This window comes from Gorilla gorilla, chromosome 12 (genome assembly GCF_029281585.2).
Source record: "Gorilla gorilla gorilla isolate KB3781 chromosome 12, NHGRI_mGorGor1-v2.1_pri, whole genome shotgun sequence".
NCBI lineage: Eukaryota > Metazoa > Chordata > Mammalia > Primates > Hominidae > Gorilla > Gorilla gorilla.
The window spans coordinates 103,281,858-103,300,785 of NC_073236.2; the positions used below are offsets into that span (position 1 = coordinate 103,281,858).

The following is an 18,928-nucleotide window of genomic DNA, read 5'->3' on the forward strand; positions in this document are numbered from 1 at the left end:
AAAACAAACATACACCTTTTCTCCCTCAGTGTGAAATCTGCCTCTCCCTACCTTGTCTACTATTACTTTCCACCACCTCTTCATCTTTTGCGACCTTTCCACGTGGTGCTTGCCTTTGGTGCACTGACCTGTTCCTTTTGCCTTTTGTATACCCTCATGATCTTCCAGCCCTCTCCTGAGTATTATCTCCATCCCTTTGTGACTTTTTTTCTCTGCCAATTCTAAGTTGACTGATGACTAAGAAATGCCAGGTGATCACGTTTTAATGTCTAATATAAACAATGATTTAGGAATAAATCCAGGAGTATTTGTTCATTTGAAAACTTCAGAGTACATCGAGAAAACTAGATCCATGTAAGGTTAGGCTTCATTAACCAATGGATAATGGATAATTCACCTTGTGATCAGTCCAGCCCTGGGCAAGTACTATATATTTGATTCATACTATAGCCTGGTATGGATTTGAGGCTATGAAGAGCAAAGTAAAAACTTCACTGGTTAAGACACAAGGTTTCAAGCAATTTCAGTATGAGTGTTAAGTTTTTCTAGATTCATCATTCAAGAGACTAACTTTTGCAAGACAGTACCTTAGTTGGTGTTCGATACCAGCAAAGCAGTGGTATCCACTGTTTCTTCTGATTGATGAATAGGAATGCTATTATAATAGAGAGGCATATAATTATGGGAACCACAACTGAGGCAATGGAGTCCACTGAAGAATCTTCACTTGGGTGCAGCTTGTTATCTCTGTAATCTACCTGGAGGTGACCCATATCTAGGAGAAAAAAAATTATAAGCATTTATTACCTAAACCAGAATTGTTAAGGATTATTTTAATGACATTGCAAATAGAGATCAGCAACTTGGTTTTATTGCTTCCCAGTTTTTTGAGGCTAAAAATGTGATTAAAATCTAATGTTGATCCAAAGAGCTCTTAGTAGAGAGCAGAGGCTTAGGGATGAATGTTAAAAAAAAAAAAAAAAAAAAATCAGAGTGAGAATCTTAATAATTGGGTAAGATGATGCTGGCTCTAGCTAATCAAGGAAATAAGAAGGTGCTTAGGTAGATTTTGAAAAAGTGAATTAGACCATTAAAATATTTTGATTACTGTTAACATACATGGTCTTCTCAGATTTCGAAGGAGAAACATTAGCTGATTTATTGGCAAACAGGAGACTAGAACAAAGTATATCCTTTTACTATTAGTGTTAATAGCTAAGACTAATTCGATTAAAACTAATCAATCAGGAAGTTGGTCTTTTGGTTGATACTCTGGTTCACTGAACTCTAAGCAATATTGTCTTACTTTCCATAAACTTGTTGAAAATCTTGCTTAGGCCTATTAGATCATTTTTCTGCCTTAATGAATTATATTGCATAGGTGACTACATTTAGTTTTGCACTTATGAATGATGACCTTTATGTTCTTTTAAAATCTCTCTCTTACAATGAATGTTGCAGACAAAAATAAGGTTAAACACATACCAATAGGGGCACTCCCTAAAGTTTCCTTATTTTTATTCTGTTTCAAATAAATCATTGTAGTCAGGTTTTCTAAATGTATTAAAAATCAATTTAGTTAAAGACACATGACACACAGTATCAAAAAGAGTTACTCTTAAATTGTTCTGGAAATTCAGCTCATGAAGTGACAGAGCTTTGTGGTATGTAAGACTGTGGTTTAAAACTCAGATTTTAAATGATATGCTTCTGTGTGTGTTCTGGAGGGGTGGTGGGAGCAGGGAGGAATGGGAGGTAGAAAATATTCCTAATCATTTTAGCCAGTGCAGATGGCAATAAAACTTTATAGAAACATATTTTCCAGCATCAAGAAAAATGTCAAAAGAGTAACATTTTATTGATGAATTCAGATTTTAAATATACAATGAATAAAAGAATGAATTTTACTTTCCCATATTCCAAATGAAATAGAAAGCAGTTTTAGGAATATGTGTCATACAAGAAGAATAAGATATAAATTAAGGAAGGTCTTGGTGAAAGAAAAATGAAGCTGCAAGTGAGGTCTGTTTACAAAATTCAGTCTTCCAGTGCTGTTTCTGTGCTAAAACCAAGCCATCAAAGTTAGCTTTGAGCTTTGTAGCAGCCAAAGCCAAAAATGGAAACAACTGTCAGTCTTTAATAGGATTCACAATGTCTTTTAGGTCAAAACAAATCAGTTGCCTAGGAGAAGCATACATTTTCTTGCTATTGATGCACGAGAAAATTTGTCTTTAGGGGCTTTATAACATAGATACTATGCAATACACAGGTCTTCAGCATACTATAAGTACAGCTATTCTTATGACTGAAGTCTAGCCTCTAGAACAGGGTCTGGCATACAGCAGGCACTAATATTTATTGACTGAATGAATGTAAGCATAATGCTAAAGCACACTCAGAACAATTATACAGAGAGCCAAAAACACTAGGTCCAGGAATTTGACTTTGTGGTCATCTGGCTTGATCCAAGCATAACATTTAGAATAACATCTAGAGTAACAGACAATCTCTCAAGCAATGAATATTGCTTCTTCCAAAAGAAATATAAATTATATAGCAATGATTTGAAAAATATGGTTGGAGTACACAGGAGGCAGTACTGAGTCACGGCTAAGAGCAAGTTTATACTACTGATCAAGAAGAGGTCTACTTTTATAGAAAAGGAAATATTAACAGCTATTGGGAGACAAAATAACATCTTTATTACGCACAAACTGAAAGGATAGAGCAAGATAAAAAGGCATGGAGTAAACCTGGTGACTAGAAAAATCAACATAGGTGATAAATTTAGCTCACATGAAGTGAAAACTGCCCAGAAGTAGAGGGTAACCTAATGTATAAATGCTCAGTGTGGAATCTACAAGAGACAGTGACTAATTCATGATTACTCTCCTTACAAAGTTTATATATACATACGTTTGAGAGATGGCTTAGAAGTTCCAGATACCAGGCTCTTATGACTAGGAACATATTTATTTCCATCATCACAAAGTCTCCGAGCACAGAGGGCCAGGAAGGAGGCATTTAATCCAGTTACCTGCTGACTTATTTTATCAATGTGTGGTGTAAATATGTTTCAGCCAAGCAGGTCTGCCCGGGAATAGTTATTTGAATTTACTTCAGCAAGTCATTTTAAAAGTTACTCATAGGAAATTTAAAAAATTAGAAAACAGCTAAGTAGACCACATAGAAAACTAGCAGATCTCAGCTGCCTTCAATGCTTACCTCTAGGGAGATGGACGATATCATTTTCACTAGGCGTGGGCCACAGGGGAACCTCCAGGTCAACCTCTCCTCGATGGTTTGTCTTCTCAATGGGTATATTGGTTGGTTCTGGGACATACATTTCTAAAAGAAGGGAACATTTTTCCTAAGAGATGATGAAGCTGCTGTATTGTTGGCTTTTGTATTCTCAATCCAAATGGTGCACTCAATTCAAGACCACATTTCCTGGGACATGAAAGATGCTGTTTCTGCCATTTACATCATTCATCATTCATGCTAGAGAATCACGAGCTTTGCAGTGAGGAGAAACATGTCTTATAACATTTAAAAGACGAAAGAATTCTCTACTCCACCAGGGTCAAAAACTGCTTTTTCACGTCAAATGGTGTTGGTTTTATAATTTTATGGAAACTGAAGGAGACTAGCTGAAGTGGAATTATTTCTTTTACTTTCCAGCAGCTAATAAATGTTGGTGCTTAATAGCTGCTGCTGTTTAATATAGGGGTATTGAATAACTTACATAAAATATGTTAGCAAAACTTGAAAAAGTTAAAGCACTGTCCACTTCTTATGGACTTCTTGGCCATTTCCTCTCCTTTCTCTTCCCCTAAATGGGAATGGACTGTAGGTAGACCTCATGAGTATAAGTCTCAGATGTCCATTATGTTACCACTGGAACCATTTAGATTAGAAGCTGATCTTCAGTAAATATATTTACATTATCCAGTTTGATCAGATAGGTATTATACTACAACATAAAACAAACAGAAGAATATTATTTATCTCAAATATCAGGTCTTTTTTCAAAAAAAAAAAATCAGAACTTTTCTCAGCTCCTACAAATATTTCTTTATATTTATACTTCATCCAGCTGACGACAACTAGCCCCACATTTTAAAGCAATTAATTCTTAAGAACCTGTTTTCAAAATGTGACAATAAAAGTTTGTGTCCTGCACGTATTTCCTTTCGGCCAGATCCTGCCATATTATTCACTGATTTTTTATAAAGCAATTACTCAACACGTAGGATCCTAAATACTCACCATAGCCTAATTTAGACCAACATAAAATATACAGTATAAGTATATAAATTAAAATAGGATTAATAATCCCCTCTGCTCAGAGTGATTGTTTTCTGTCGCAAAGTTAACAGGCTTTTGAGAAGTAAACCTTAAGATGACTTTGAGAGAAGAGGAAAGTGATAGAGAAGACAGTACTTGCTAAGCTTCCCCCATGAGTTAACTGAGTACCCAGCCAGGGAAAGAAACCCAGAGAGGTTAAGTTAAATCGCTCAAAATTATGCATCTAGTAAGTGGTAGAGCTGGGACTCAAATGCAGTTCTGTGATTCCAAAGCCCAAGTTTTCTTGCTGCCTCCAAGAATAGTCTTCTGCTTTCTTAGTTATATTATAAAACCTTTAAACATAAAAAGAACTGGGAACAATTATAGTTTCTATAGGTTCAGTGCATCCCTGCAAACTCGGGAATTAAAAGTAGAAGTTACTGAAAATATTACCATTTGCAGGCGCAGGGGCCTGAGCACAAACCAGTGACTCTCAAATTTTTAAAAATCATATCAGAATTACCCAAAGAGCTTAGAAAATGTGCTGACTCTCACAGGTCCTGACTCGGTAGGTCTGGACTAGGTGATTCCGGGAGGTGTGTGCAGGGGGATGGTATTTAATCCACCCACTGAAAAACTCTCGTGTGGTATGAATTTCCTGGGTGAATATGGGCAGAAAAGCCATGTTGCCATTTACTTGACACCTTTCAGTGCCACACACCCTTCTGCCCCTCCCCTGCCTAGTCCAGGGCTTCACACTGAGCCTTCCTATGACAATAGGGGCCGAACTGCCACTGGTTTCTGAGGCCTCAGTGTAAAGGGCAAATGTGACACCAATTCCACCAAACCTGTAAATGTCAATGGCTAAGTAGTAAAAGTTTCTGCAGAGGCCCCAGAGCTGGGATTGATTCAGTTCCACCTCAGGTTTTTTCCTGAGTGAGAGGGAGAGACGTAACTTTGGAATTCTTTTGCCTTGACCCTGCATATGGGTAGATTTCAGGTGAAACTCCACCAAGCTGAGGCATGACAGTGAGTCCTCTTCCCACAGGGGCTCTACTTGGAAACAGCAGGGAAAGTTAGAAGGATCTGTCTATGGTGAAGGAGGATGTCTCCTTCAGTGATTAACTGTATTACCATTTGTTCAACAAATATTTCCTGAACACTTCCTACATGGCAGGCAATGGTTTTGGGCATACAGTTTTGAGTGAGACCAATCCTGGCCCCCATGGGTCTCTCCTGATGAGTGACGCCTGACAGCTACTTCTTACTTCCAGCAGCTCATAACCTGTCCTGTGTATTAGCTCACTCCACCACTCAGTTCAGCTCTGATTAAAATCCACCCACACCTCCTTCTTTATCACAAAACACGCACAGCTCCAGTTCACAGTCCTCAAGTCCAAGGGAAGAGAGTCATTTCCCTTTAATCTGAACATAAAAGGGAAGGTGCCTCTGAGCAGTTTTGCCAAAAAGAACAATTCTTTCAGTTAAAAAACTGCTTGTTGAAACAAAAAGAAGTGGGGATGCTATTTGTTTCCACGCCCAGACCCAGGCCTTCTTCTATGGCCAAAGACTGCCTTCAAGCCAAGACTCTAAAATATAACCCTTCTGGTATTTACTAGAAGAGCCCTTTATAGCTGTTGGCATTACAGAGGGACAGTGCCAGGGAGATTTACACAAAGCTACATCCAGCCCTACCACGAAGATCATGGGCACACGGTCACAATCACTCCTGTGCTCATACTTGACCTGCGCTTTGGAGGAACTCAAGATAATTTACTGGGGATATATTTTACTTTCAGAGGCATCTGGTCATCTGTAAGAGTTGCCTTCCTTAAAATGTCCTCTTCTGGAATATGGGGCGAGGTGCTTGGTGCTTACAAGCTGAGGTCAGCCTTTTTTTGGGAGATGGAATCTGAGGTCAATTTAGGAGCAGGGGTCTCATCCTCTGCTAACCAGCTGCATGACTTTGGATAACCCTCTTACCTTTCCTGAGCCTCAGTTTCTTCTGTAAAGAGACAGGTGCTAATCACCTAACAGCTCATAGGTTCTGTACTCATATCCAAAGATGGTGAAGGTGGAAAGTGTTTTGTAAAGAAAGAGGATATTCAGAATGTTAGTTGCTATGTCTAAAGGACAAAGCAAGGTTCTTGTTTGCTGGACAGACCGGGAAGTGCTCCCACACCATCATTTCTGAGATGGTATAATCCTCACAGCATTTCTGGGAGGTGGCATGTGCTATCCAGATGAGAAATGGAAGCGTGAAACTTTGGTGGTGAGTCTTGAAAGATCACACAATGAACCGATGCAAGAATGGGACAGGGATACAGCCTTCCTGGCAGCCCATACTGGATCAAACGGAAGGTGGCAAAAGCTCCACTGATTGCAGTATTTGCTTAAAGATGGAAAAATGTTTCATCAGGAATACAGCAGATGCAGAAAGGAGAGTTAATCAACAGAAATTAAATTTCAACCCAATAGTAAATCTTAACTGAGAAGTCACTGGAGAAATCTCTAATGATGAACAAGGATGTTAGCAATATCTGTACTCTCTCTTATCAGACTCACAAACCAAGGAGAATGAATTGACCTCTATTTCTACCACCACTACCTGAATTTGGGTCCTTGTTATCACACCTAGGACATTTGCAGTGCCTGTTACAGCTGTCCTGGCCTCTGGTCTCTCTCTGCTTTAGTCCTTCCTGCACACCATCCCGTTACACAAAGGTTACCCCAAAACATCTTTGTGATCATGTCATTCAGCTGCTCAAAAATAAGCCTCCCCATTCCCTATGAAGAACAAAATCTACACTCTTCATTTGATAATTAAGGCCTGAAAAATCCTGGCCAAAGCTACTCTTTCTGTCCTTACCTACTGCTACTAGAACTTACTGCTCCAGGGGCACTGGCCTTGACCTTAGAGGCACCGGCCTTGACTTTTCCCATCTCAGGTCTTGGTTGGGTTATCCTCTTCACTCCAATGAAGACAGCACATCTGTCCTTTAAAATCTAGCTCATGTCCTTTCTCTGTGAAACCCTCCAAGGACCCTCAACTTCATAGTCTGTCTTATTCATGAACTTTGCACTTATGGTCTGCATGAGAGTTGCATAACCATAACTCCCAATGGGAGAGGTGAATTGAATTCACCTCTCCCATTCTTTTTTGAAACCACTCTGATTAGACTTTGCCTCCACCACTGTACTTCTGTGAAGTTCATTACAGCAGTGCTAAGTGCACAAGTCTGTTCCCACATCGCATCTTACTTGGCTAACAGTGGCGCTTGATTGAGCTGTTTACTCTTTCCTACCAGAAACCCTTTCTCCACCTGGCTTCCATGTCACTGACCCTCTTGGCTTCCTCCTTTATTCCTGGTGCTCCTTCTCTATTTCTTTTGCTAGGCCCTCTGCACCTGCTCAGTCTCCAAAAGTCAGAAGGTCTCCGGGCTCAGTCCTGCGTGCTCTTTTCTTTTCTATTTATTCTTACTCTTTGGTGCTCTCATCTAGTCTCAAGGCTTAAAAACCTTGAGACTAGAAACCACCTATGGCTAAACTTTCAAATTTGTAGATCTACTTTCAGTTTCTTTCCTGAAGCCCAGATTAGATATTGTCTATTCATTAGCTCCACTTTGATGCTGAATGACTATTTCAAGCTAAAAATGCCCCAAACCAAAATGTCGTAGTCATCCTTGGCTCCTCTTCCACTCACTCCCCGCATACACTGAAATCCTACTGATGCGACTCATATGGCATAGTCAGAACCTGCCCACTTCTCCCCACCTCCACGGCTACCACCCTGTCCAAGTCACTGTCATCTCTCGCCTGGATTCTTAAAAAAGTCTCCAAGTTGGTCTCTCTGCTTTCACTATTGACCTCCATGCCCCACAGTCTATGTTCAACCCAGCACCAGAGAAATCCCATTCAAAGGTAAGTCAGATCCTGTCGCTCCCTGCTCCAAACCTTCCAAGGTTTCATCTCACTCAATACAATCTTGCACTCATCTGCGAGACCCTTTGTGTCTGGCCGTGGCTGCCTCTCTGCCCCACCTCTTACCTCCTCCATGCTCACTGAGTTACCTCCACACAGCTCCTCCTGAACATGCACCTTGAACACTGCTCTACCTTGAACACGCACAGCACGTTCCCACTCCAGGGCCTTGGTGCTGGCTAAACCCAGAGGTTCTGCCTGTTCCCCATGAGAACTGCAATTCTTGGTCTCTTCATTAAATCTCATCTTGTTGGTAAGGTGCTCCCTGACCATTCTACAAAACAACCTGCCTGCCCCACTTCTCCCCAGCCTCTTTGTCTTGCTATGCCTTTCTCCAGAGCCGGATCCCCATCTTGGTGGCTACCTAGTTACTGTTTACCTGTTAAATGCCTGGCTTCTCCCTACCACAACGTAAGCTCCGTGTGCACTGCTATTTGGTTCACTGCTGTGTCCCCAGTGCCTAGAACAGTGCTTGGCACATAAAAGGCATTAAATGACTCTTCGTGAAATAAATAAGGTCAAGTTTCATCGTTTATATCATTAAAAGCATATTACTGGGGAAACGTATGAAATTTGTGAAACATAGGTGAATATACACTAGATAAAATAATTCCAGTGGAAAACCATATATTTTTTCTTATTCTCATTTAAAGCACTTAAGACTTGTTTTTTCCATATACACAGCAAGTGCGTATGGAAAACTATAAAGAAAACCCAACTGAAGGCTCTGAAAAATGGTTCCACCCCCTTACCTGGCAGAACATCCTATCCTTTTTAGGAGATAAATGGACATTTTTAGAAATGCTCAATTGGGGCTAGTCTGCACAACGCCTAAACAAAAGGCCAACATGTGCAGAGCTCACTTAAACTCTTTGGGTTTAATAACTGCCCTATCTTACAACTGCATAATACAGATGCACTTGTGAATTGGCATGGTTCCCAGCTCCCTGTATTGAATAGAACAAGGTTCTCTAATATAATGCTGTGAGAAAACATGAGAATCGAGGTAAGACAGAAAAGCTCCTGACTCGCTGAGGACCTCAATGAGATCTTAGAGTGAGCCTTCACTTGGGTCTGTGTGGTCTATACCACCGGGAAATCTGTGTGTCTAGGGGTCAGTCCCCAGGGAGAGGGCTCAGGTCTTACATTTCTGGGATTAGATGCAGGGGAAAGAGGAATTGTTTTGGCAGGAGATGCAGACATGGAAACTAGGAGAAGGGCTAGGTGAGGCTCTGGGCAGCTGAGAAGGACTTAGGTTTGAAACTATGAGAGGGATAATGCAGCAGACACAAAGAGTGGGGCGTGGGGAAAGATGTAGGCATGGGGATTCACAACAGCCAGCTGGGGTATACTCAGTGGTTGCGTTAAGTGTGGAAAGAGATGGGAAATTCAGCTGAGGGCTTGGGAGAAGGCTGCGTGGATGGTATGGGTACTGGCTGGAACTGATGAACTAAAAAAAGAATGAACCAGAACTACATTCTTTAAATGCAGGTCTTCCACTTTGGTTCTAATATATTTTCACAGTGTAATGGCTTTTAAGCATCTTCCCTTCTGGGTCCCATCTTGGACCATCTTCTCTAGGCTAGTCCAACACTGCACTAAAACTGTGCTAGTCTAATAGGGCAGGTGTCATTAACAGGTTGGTTATACTAAAGTTTAGAGAATGCAAATGAGAAGAAAAGAACCAGAGGAATTCTGGCATGGAACCAAAATCTGCCCCTCATCTGGATGGTCATAGTTTTCCAAGTTACCCATAGGGTCTTTGGGTGGAGGCGCTAACTGGGCCTGACACGCTACTTGGGCCATGTGAACGAATGAAAGAAGGGGCAGGTCGAGCTCTGCTTCGATTTCATCTTAAATCAACATTACAGCTTGACAAATGGAAGGATGGTGGCTTAGATACCTGGACACATTGGGCAGCAACTTCCTTCCACGTTGATGGGCTCAACACAGGGCAGAGGGGGGCAGCTGACGGTCGAGCAGAGGGTCTGGCCCTGCAGGCAGTAGCAGTGGGTGCAGCTGTCAAGGTCCCACCGCTCCTCGTCGGCATAGGCCTTCCCACTGAAGTGGCACACCACCTTCTTTGGAATTGTGTCTTCTAGTGAAAAGAACAGCACATGGTGGAGTCGCTGATGTGACAATGCACACGATCTTATTAGACGTGAGAGATCAAGGGATAGCTTTGTATAATCACAGTATGCTTTAGGACTTCTGGAACTTGGTGAAACTTTTGTTTCCCTAGTCTTTCATTTTCTTAGGAGGACCCTCAGGGCTCTCATCTTGTGGCCACTGAGGCTAGCACAGGGTGGTCACTGCAACAACCGCAGGGAATGGTGCCTGTTAGATAAGTGTCCTTAGACTGTCATCTAGAAAGAGATAAAGAGATTGATAAAAAGTCCAGCTGAGTTTATTTACAGAGATGGATTCAAGAAGTTCCTGTTTTGTAAACAATACAGGGGAATGGTAAGGAGTGATAATGGCAACATCACAAGGAACTAGCAGGTTTCCTCTGCAACCCTTGAGTGGGAGTCAGCACCGAGATAACCACTTCCCTCATTCTCCAGGGATGCTGTGTAGATTTCTCTCACCTACAAGGACATTTCTACTTTAAAAACAGCTTCATTTCATTGCAATCCATTTTTTCCCCCAGAAAACTGGTTTTTGAGAAAAAAAGAGCTATTCGTCTGTACAGTATATACAGGGATTTCAGTTTAAACATTCTGCTCCTTCTTCCCATTGTCCCTTGTCACACTCATTTCCTCCCTCTTCCAACCTTCTCCTTGAAGGTTCCTTTCTCTGGGACTCAACGCCTTTTCCTGGTGTACCTGAACTTACTGACTCCCTAGTGGCCACATTTCACACACAGAAATTTCCCTCTAGCACACAAGAATGTGGTTCAGAGTGAGGCCCCAAGGACCAGCAGATCCAGCAGCAAAGCAGAGATGGGCAAATCGAAACCCGGTGGCGGGGGTGTGAGCACGAGACTGATAACTGGATGACACCTACTAATCCGGGGACATTTTATGTTCAGATTCTAAAAGCAGCACCACTCACTACTTGTCACTTAAACATGAAAAACTACAAAGGCATCTAGAAGGAAAGTTCCTTAGGAAGGCAGTCGTCCCCAGGGCCCAGGGTTCTTCCTGGAAAGCATCTGGGAAGCTCTTGAAGGGTCAGAATTCATTGAATAGACACAAGAAACAGAACCCAGCACATCTCAGGGCACGATGAGAAGCCCATAATGGCATCAGGAGCCATTTTCTCTGAGCAGCCCCAAGCTTTGCAGCGAGTGCTCTAAGGCAGCTGGAAGTGGCTCTCTATGAAGACCCAGTTTGTGCTTCAGACTGAGCTTTTCCAGAGGAAGGTCACAGACAGAAGTGCTCACAGATCTGTGGTCTCTACATTTTCTTCTTAACAATTACAGTTGTCCCTTGGGAGACTGGTTCTAGGACCCCATGGATACCAAAATCCGAAGATGCTCATGTCCCAAGTCCCTAATATAAAATAGCGTAGTATTTGTATATACCTACTCACATCCCCCCGTATACTTTAGGCCATCTCTAGGTTACTTGCAATACCTAACACAATGTAAATGCTATGTAAATAGTTGTTATACTATATTTTGAAATTTGTATGTTTTTAAAAATATTTTCAATCTGTGGTTATGGATAAGGAGGGCAGACAATACTCAAGCATATGCACCTTTATAAATGGCACTAATAATGGCCTAATATTGTAAAATTTTTACTCCACAGATATAAATCTCAATCCATTGGGGGGGTGTTAGAAACAAGTCCAAGGAAGAAACTGAGATCGAGTGTTAAATGCATCATCTCTTATGTTCTCAACAACTTCTTATCATTTTTCTCATTACTGCTGTCTAAGGTTCAACAAGGGGCATTAAGTCAAGTAATCATAGAAAGTTCTAGTTGTAATCAGAAATCAATTTTTCAGTATCTATTAAAAAATGCACTTCCCTATGTTTGTAGATGCTCCACAGAAATTTTCTGGCACACTAATTATTAGGCTAAAAACTCATTTGGAGGCTTTCAAAAGAAACTCATGATAGAAGTTCTTGATTAATATGGAATCGTTAAAAGAGGCGACTTCACTAACGTATCCAAAATGCACGTGTCAAATTGGCTGAACAGAATCATCCAATGATGCCTAATTTAAATAGTACTCTGAACTTCCTTTCCCCTATCTCCTTCCCCCTCCCTCACCTTCCTTCCTTCTCCCTCCATCCTTCCTTCCCTCCTTTTTACCCTCCCTCCCTCCCTCCTGTCCTCCTTCCTTCCCCCCTTCCCTCCCTCCCTCCCTCCTTCCCTCTCTCCTTCATTCCTTCTTTCCTTCCTCTCTCCACACACATAAGAATAATGATGGGAAGAACTGAGACTGAGACTGGACACTGCATTGAGGACATTAGTTTTGGCCATCAAATTTAGAGTCTACTTTGCTGAGAATTCTTTATGAAAAGAAGCAATGTTTGATAGAGCCGTATCACTGATTATATTTTACATGAACCTTGGCCCATACAATGCAATATCACTGAATAAAATTTGAGTAACAGTGTTACCGTACAAAGAAACCAGACAGGAGGTAAAACTCCTCATTCCATCTTGTCCATAACTCTTCTGACTCAAGGCCAAGCAGTGGTCTATACTGTCTGTATTCTTTTTTTTTCTTTCCTTCCTTCCTTCCGTCTTCCTTTTCCTTCCTCCCGTCTTCCTTTTCCTTCCTGTATTTCCTTCCTTCCCTCCCTTCCTTTCCCTTCCTGTCTGTATTTTCCTTCCTTCCTTCCTGTCCCTCCCTTCCTGTCTCTCCCTTCCTTCTTCCCTTCCTTCCTGTATTTTCCTTCCTCCCTTCCTTCCTGTCCCTCCCTCCCTTCCTTCCTCTCCCTCCCTTCACTATCCCTCTCTCCCTCCCTGTCCTTCCCTTCCTTCCTGCCTATATTTTCCTTCCTGTCCCTCCCCTCCCTCCCTCCCTTCCTGTCCCCTTCCTTCCTGTATTTTTTCCTTCCTTCCTTCCCCCTCCCTCCCTTCCTTCCCCTTCCCTCCCTTTTTCCTTCCCTTCTCCTCCCTCCCTTTTCTCCTTCTTTCCTTCCCCCTCCCTCCTTCCTTTCTCATCCCTCCTTCCTGTCCCCTCCATCCTTTCTTTCCTCCTTCCCCCTCCCTCCTTTCTTCCCCACCCTCCTTCCTTCCTTATCTCCTTTCCCATCCTTTTCTCCCTTCCTTCCCACTCCCTCCTTCCTTCCTTCTTCCCCCTTCCTGCCCTCTCCCTCATTCTTCCCTCCTTTCCCCTCCTTCCCTCCCTCCTTCCTTCCTTTCCCCTCTCTCCTTCCCCCTCCCTCACCCTCCTTCCTTCTCCCTCTGTCCTTCCTTCTCTCCGTTTCACCCTCCCTCCCTCCTTTCCTTCCCTCCTTCCTTCCCCCTCTCTCCTTCCTTCCCTTTCCCTCCCACCCTCCTTCCTTCCCTCTCTCCTTCATTCCTTCTTTCCTTCCCTTCCTCTCTCCACACACGAGAATAATGATGGGAAGAACTTAGACTGAGCGTGGACCTAAAGCACCTGGCTATGATGTGTGGTGTTTTCTGAATGATACTGACCTATGTAGAATAATTTCAACTGATGTATCAAAACCACAGAAGAAATATCAAAGATCAAATGCTGAGCTACAGCATACAGGGTTTATGTAAATACTCATTCAGTAACTGTATGAGATCACTGTCTAAAAGAATATTTATAAAATGATATTATGAGAAAGAACAACCACTCTGAATGCCTTGGAGGCAATGGGAAAACCAATAACTTTTTTCTTTTTCTCAAGAGACAGGGTCTCACTCTGTTGCCCAGGCTGGAGTATAGTGGTGCAATCATAGCTCTTTGAACTTCTGGGCTCAAGTGATCCTCCTACTTTAACCTCCTGAGTAGTTAGGACTACTAGTATGCACCATTATGCCTGGATAATTTTTAGGGTTTTTTTTTTTTTTTTTTTTTTTTTTTTGTGGAGATGGGGTCTCACTGTGTTGGCCAGGCTGGTCTTGAACTCCTGGCCTCAAGCTAGCTACCTGCCTTAGTCTCCCAAAATGCTGGAATTATAGGCATGAGCCACCAACACCTTGCTCAGTATCCTCATTTCTTTTCCTAGATACACTGTCTCCTTCAATGACACATAGGGACCCATTTGCGAAAACGCCATCAGGAAGTTTTGGAAGCTACCAGGTTTAAAGGGAGATGTGGTAGCTATTCCATGCAATTCAAGGTTCTATAAATTAAAATAATAGTCACTGTAGTCTTTTGGGGGAAACAGCATAATCTAATTGAGACTACATATAAATGTATTTTAAGCACTCAGCCTGAAGAGGGATGTAGAAATAAAGACTGGGAATATCCAACTAAAAATAACCAAAACAGTTTATGTGTGGCTATCAGGGTTGTGCCATTTAACTCTAAAGGCTACATTTATTATTCCAACTGGTTTGCTTATTCTGACAATTAAGTTTTGTTCTTTGATACCTAATAATAATCGTAACTTCCACTTACTGAATGCCCACTACGTACCAGGCCCTGTGTTAAGCATGTTACCTGCATCAATGCCATTTGGTCTCCATTGCCAAGTGGGTCAGGGTATTGTTTCAATTCCACAGAAAAATGAGGCACAAGATTCAATCAGTTGTCCAAGATGCACAGCTAGGAAGTGGCAGGGTGAGGAGGGGAACCACAGCGGGTCTGGTTCCACAGTCCACCAGCACCTCTGTCTGTTGTGTGCCAAGCCGGATAACCTGTGGAAGGGCCACTTGCCCGGACAAGGATCAATCAGTGCCACACAAACAAGTTGTTACTTCTCACTGACTCTTGAAAATGGGGACTCGAATTTATCTTTGTCTTCAAAGATAAACTGTCCTTCACCTGACTGCATCATACCTCACACAGTGCTATCAAGGAGTGGAGATAACGAAGGGGGTTATTTAGGTAATTTAGGATTCCTGGTCCTCCTTAGGAAAATCTCTGTTTAACACTTCTCTCTCCCCTCACAATCTCTCCTTCCCACTCTCTCAAAGAGGATTAGAGGAGAATGTTCCAAGGAAAACATGAGGTATGACACTAACATAATAAAGTTTATTTTTAAAACAAACAAATCAGGGGTTATATATCCAAATAAACATGATCCCCTTCTAAGTAGTCCTGGTAGGCTGTAAACTCTTCCAATGGTACTGCCGCTGCTGCACAGCTTTGGAATTTTCCTCTTGCGATGGCATCCAGGGCCAATTTTGAAACGTGCAAAGAAGATGGTTACTATTTCACAGTTACACCTTGGTTTAGATCGGCTTTGCTACTTATTTTTCTCAGCTATGGCCCCTATCTTATCCGTCAGATTCAGTTTGAAATGACTTTTGGCCTCTTTCAGAAACAAAGTCTCTGTAAGAATACAAAGATTTACTTCTGCCATCACCATCAACTATGTCAGGGACCTGGAGCCCTTTGCTGGATGCAGCTGGTCCTTCCATGGGGCCGCTTACCTCATGGGATGCTCAAACATCTTTTCTTTTGGGATTCAGATATGAGCAATATTATCTTGCATCACATTATGATTACAATAAAAATATACAATGTCTTTCAGCAGTAGAGTCTGGAAAATTCAGTGTGGGTTCCCCCCTGCCTATTTTCCCTCAATTCTGGTTCATATCAGAAGAGGAGGAAGAAGCGGCAAGGCCTTGAAATGTTAATTCCTTTCCAGTTAACTTCTTCAACTGTTTAAACTTCATTATCTTACCTCTTTTCAAGATAAGAAAAGAAGCCTTAACAGGCTGTTAAGGCTGGACTTTGTTTTTACTCTTGAGCTATTTTAATTATGCCATAAAACTAATTAACAGCTAGGGAAAATCTAGAACTGTGTTATTTTCTTCCTCTACAAAGATCCAATTTAGTATTCCAGGAGTCACTGAGGTGGTGGCACAGCCCTGCTCTGAAACTGACCATGATGTAGGATATACATGAGCCTCTGGAAAAAAAAAAAAACAAAAAACAAAAAACCAAAAACGCATCTCCAGATTCTTCCTCCTCTTTCCTCTGTGGAAGGATATAAAAACCAAAATGGACTCTAACCTATGTTATAGTTGGATTTCTTGATTTCTGCCTAGGAGGCAACTTCTTACATAGATACTTCAATTTCTAAATCTGGTGGTCATGAAGTCAGAGTCTTGGTGTGGGAGTAACTTCCTGGGAGGAAGTCAGGCTGCTTTAGAAATTGCATCAGTTCTTTCAAATCTCCTGCGTACTATTTAGAGTCCTGAAAAGTAATTTACTCTGGGATCCTGGTGGCCAAGAAGCTAAATGCAGCTCTTAATCTCAGAATAAGTCTCACTGCAAAACAAGCCAACACAGTACTATAACGGGGGCATTTGTTCTTCCCACACATTGAGATCAAGACCCCCTGAGTGTCATCCTAAGTGTTGGGGATGCAGACGTGAACAAGGCATTCAAGGCCTTGGTCCTCAGGAGACGCTCCTGCACCCAGAGGGTCTCGTCAGCTTTGTGGGAGTCCATATCCAAATGGATGAGCCCAGTGTCTGGAAAAGACGCACAGACAGCTGGTCCTGCTAGTAACATGATATTACAGTTTGGGTTCTTAAGTTTGAGGTTTGAGGGATTTACAGAAAACTTTAATGAAGTCATTTAGGCAGGCATACAAAGGGCCCATGTATACTATGGGTAACATGAGATTTAGAAAAGGGAGCAGTAGAAAAGGCAGCCAAGTATTACCAATGACATAGCTGACCTGGGCAAGAATAGGGGAAGTACTTCTAAAAATGTTAGTTTATACCTGTAACAATGCATTACAGCACTCTCTAAGCCACAAAGGAATAAAATACCACTTCCATTTCACTTTCTAACAAGACACTGAAATCCCTGGCTTGTCATGTGCTTTTCATTCTGTATTGTCGGTCACATGCTGGGCACAAACTCCATACTTGGAGAATAAACAGAATGTGAGCACCTCCTGTTTGAGAAACTGGCTTCACTTGTTTTTTTAAAAAACATAAAGAAGAGACTTAAACACATGAAAATTGTAATGATGCAGGAATCTGAGAAAATAATGTACGGGCCACTAAGAACTCATAGACAGAAGATGATGACTGATTTTCAATACGCTGACTCACCAGGCCTTTACAGACTGTAAAAGAATGAAAAGATGGAACTCAACTGAAGTCTTGCTAAAAGCAAATGCATGGGGCCTAGACAATTTCAATGAGGCAGAGATCTAATACACAGTCATTCTGTCAGGAAATGATTAAACAATTCTGGTTAAAAATGCAACAAATGCTTACTGATTTAATTAAATCTTTGAGTATTTTACTTTATAACTTTTAGCTTCCAATAAAAAAAAATCTGATCTTAATCCATCTTTCTTTTAAAAAAATGAGGTAAATGCTGTCATGTCGGCTGACTCCTACCTCTCCATACTGCCTCAATCTTAATTGCTGTTAAAGCAGATTTGGCCACAGTTTAAGGCTTTTCTTAGAATTCCATTTTTGTTTTATTTTATTTCATTTATTTCTTAAGGTAGGAAGTGCAAGTATATTTATAAAGGTTAAAAGAGCCTATCAGATTTCTTCAACATACTAGAAAGAAACAGGTGATTGCTCAGGCTTCCAAGTCCTAGTTCTACAAAAAGAAATCTCACCAAACTAGTAAACACAGTCACTTTTGGCTGAGAACCACTGCATGCAGAGGACACAATTTCTCAGTAATAGAGCTTACTCCTTGTGTTAAGCATTTGTTACGGGTTGATTAAGCACTTCATGGATAGTTGTTGAAGGAAACATTTTATTTTCAACTTTAAATGTGGTCTCATGTCATAGTAGGGCCTACAATCCAAGATGCATCTACAGGTACATGGACATTATTCACATAAATCATTTTGGAAATATAAAAATGTCATTTTAAAAGGCAGGCAGAAACAACTAAAGATCAAGGTGGCCCAAATAAGGAGGAAGAAATACAACTTCTTTTAGGACTTAAAAGAAGCAATCCATGTAAAAGTCGGGGTATACCATCTTGTTAAGAAAACCTTAACGTAGAAGCCATTGGACCTTCCAGATTGGCCAGTTTCTGCACCTATAGAAGATGTTTTATCTGGTCACAGTCCAAGTCCTGTTAAGAAGACTCTGCCAGCAGTCTCCAGAGGGTTCTTATCAGGTGGGCTCTCTTGTGATGGGGTCTTCCCCCATATCCTTGACCACTAGAGGGTACAAAATCAGGTTTGGCCTCCTGGACCGAAATAAGAGAAAGGCAGATGCTGTTGGATCTCTCTGGAAATAGCAGTGCAGCAGCCTAACTTCCGTGCAGCAGAGCTCTTTAAATTAAGAATGTGGGGCTGGAACGGAGTACACCTAAACACTATGCAGCTTAGGGGTTTTTCCCAAGTTAACCAGAACAACTTGAATTTCCGTTTACACAGCCGGGGGCCTGGAAAGGATACTGAAGTGAGAAGAGAAAGCTGCTTATGGAAGCAGCAAGATCAGTTGCTTCCTAGGGCATAGGGTAAGACCCAAACAAACTGAAATCAAACACTGCTTATTTTTGTTGTGATAACTTTAGACCAGTTCCAAAGTGAGCATGGTGCACGACAACCAGAATGTTTTCATTTTTATACTCTCTA

General features: G+C 41.6%; 1 protein-coding gene across 4 annotated transcripts in view; it reads right to left on the bottom strand.

The window, feature by feature from the left end:
* The window catches only part of CRIM1 (cysteine rich transmembrane BMP regulator 1), a 201,123-nt gene that overhangs the window by 3,250 nt on the left and 178,945 nt on the right, over positions 1–18,928 (bottom strand). For 3 of the 4 annotated variants that reach the window (XM_031007160.3, XM_063695962.1, XM_031007168.3), the window contains 3 exons: positions 10,172–10,366; positions 3,226–3,348; positions 588–775 (listed from right to left, as the gene is read on the bottom strand). In XM_031007160.3, the coding sequence (XP_030863020.2) occupies positions 588–775; positions 3,226–3,348; positions 10,172–10,366 (506 nt within the window). The remainder of the gene's footprint in view (positions 1–587; positions 776–3,225; positions 3,349–10,171; positions 10,367–18,928) is intronic. The other variant, XM_031007162.3, reaches the window with a different exon arrangement.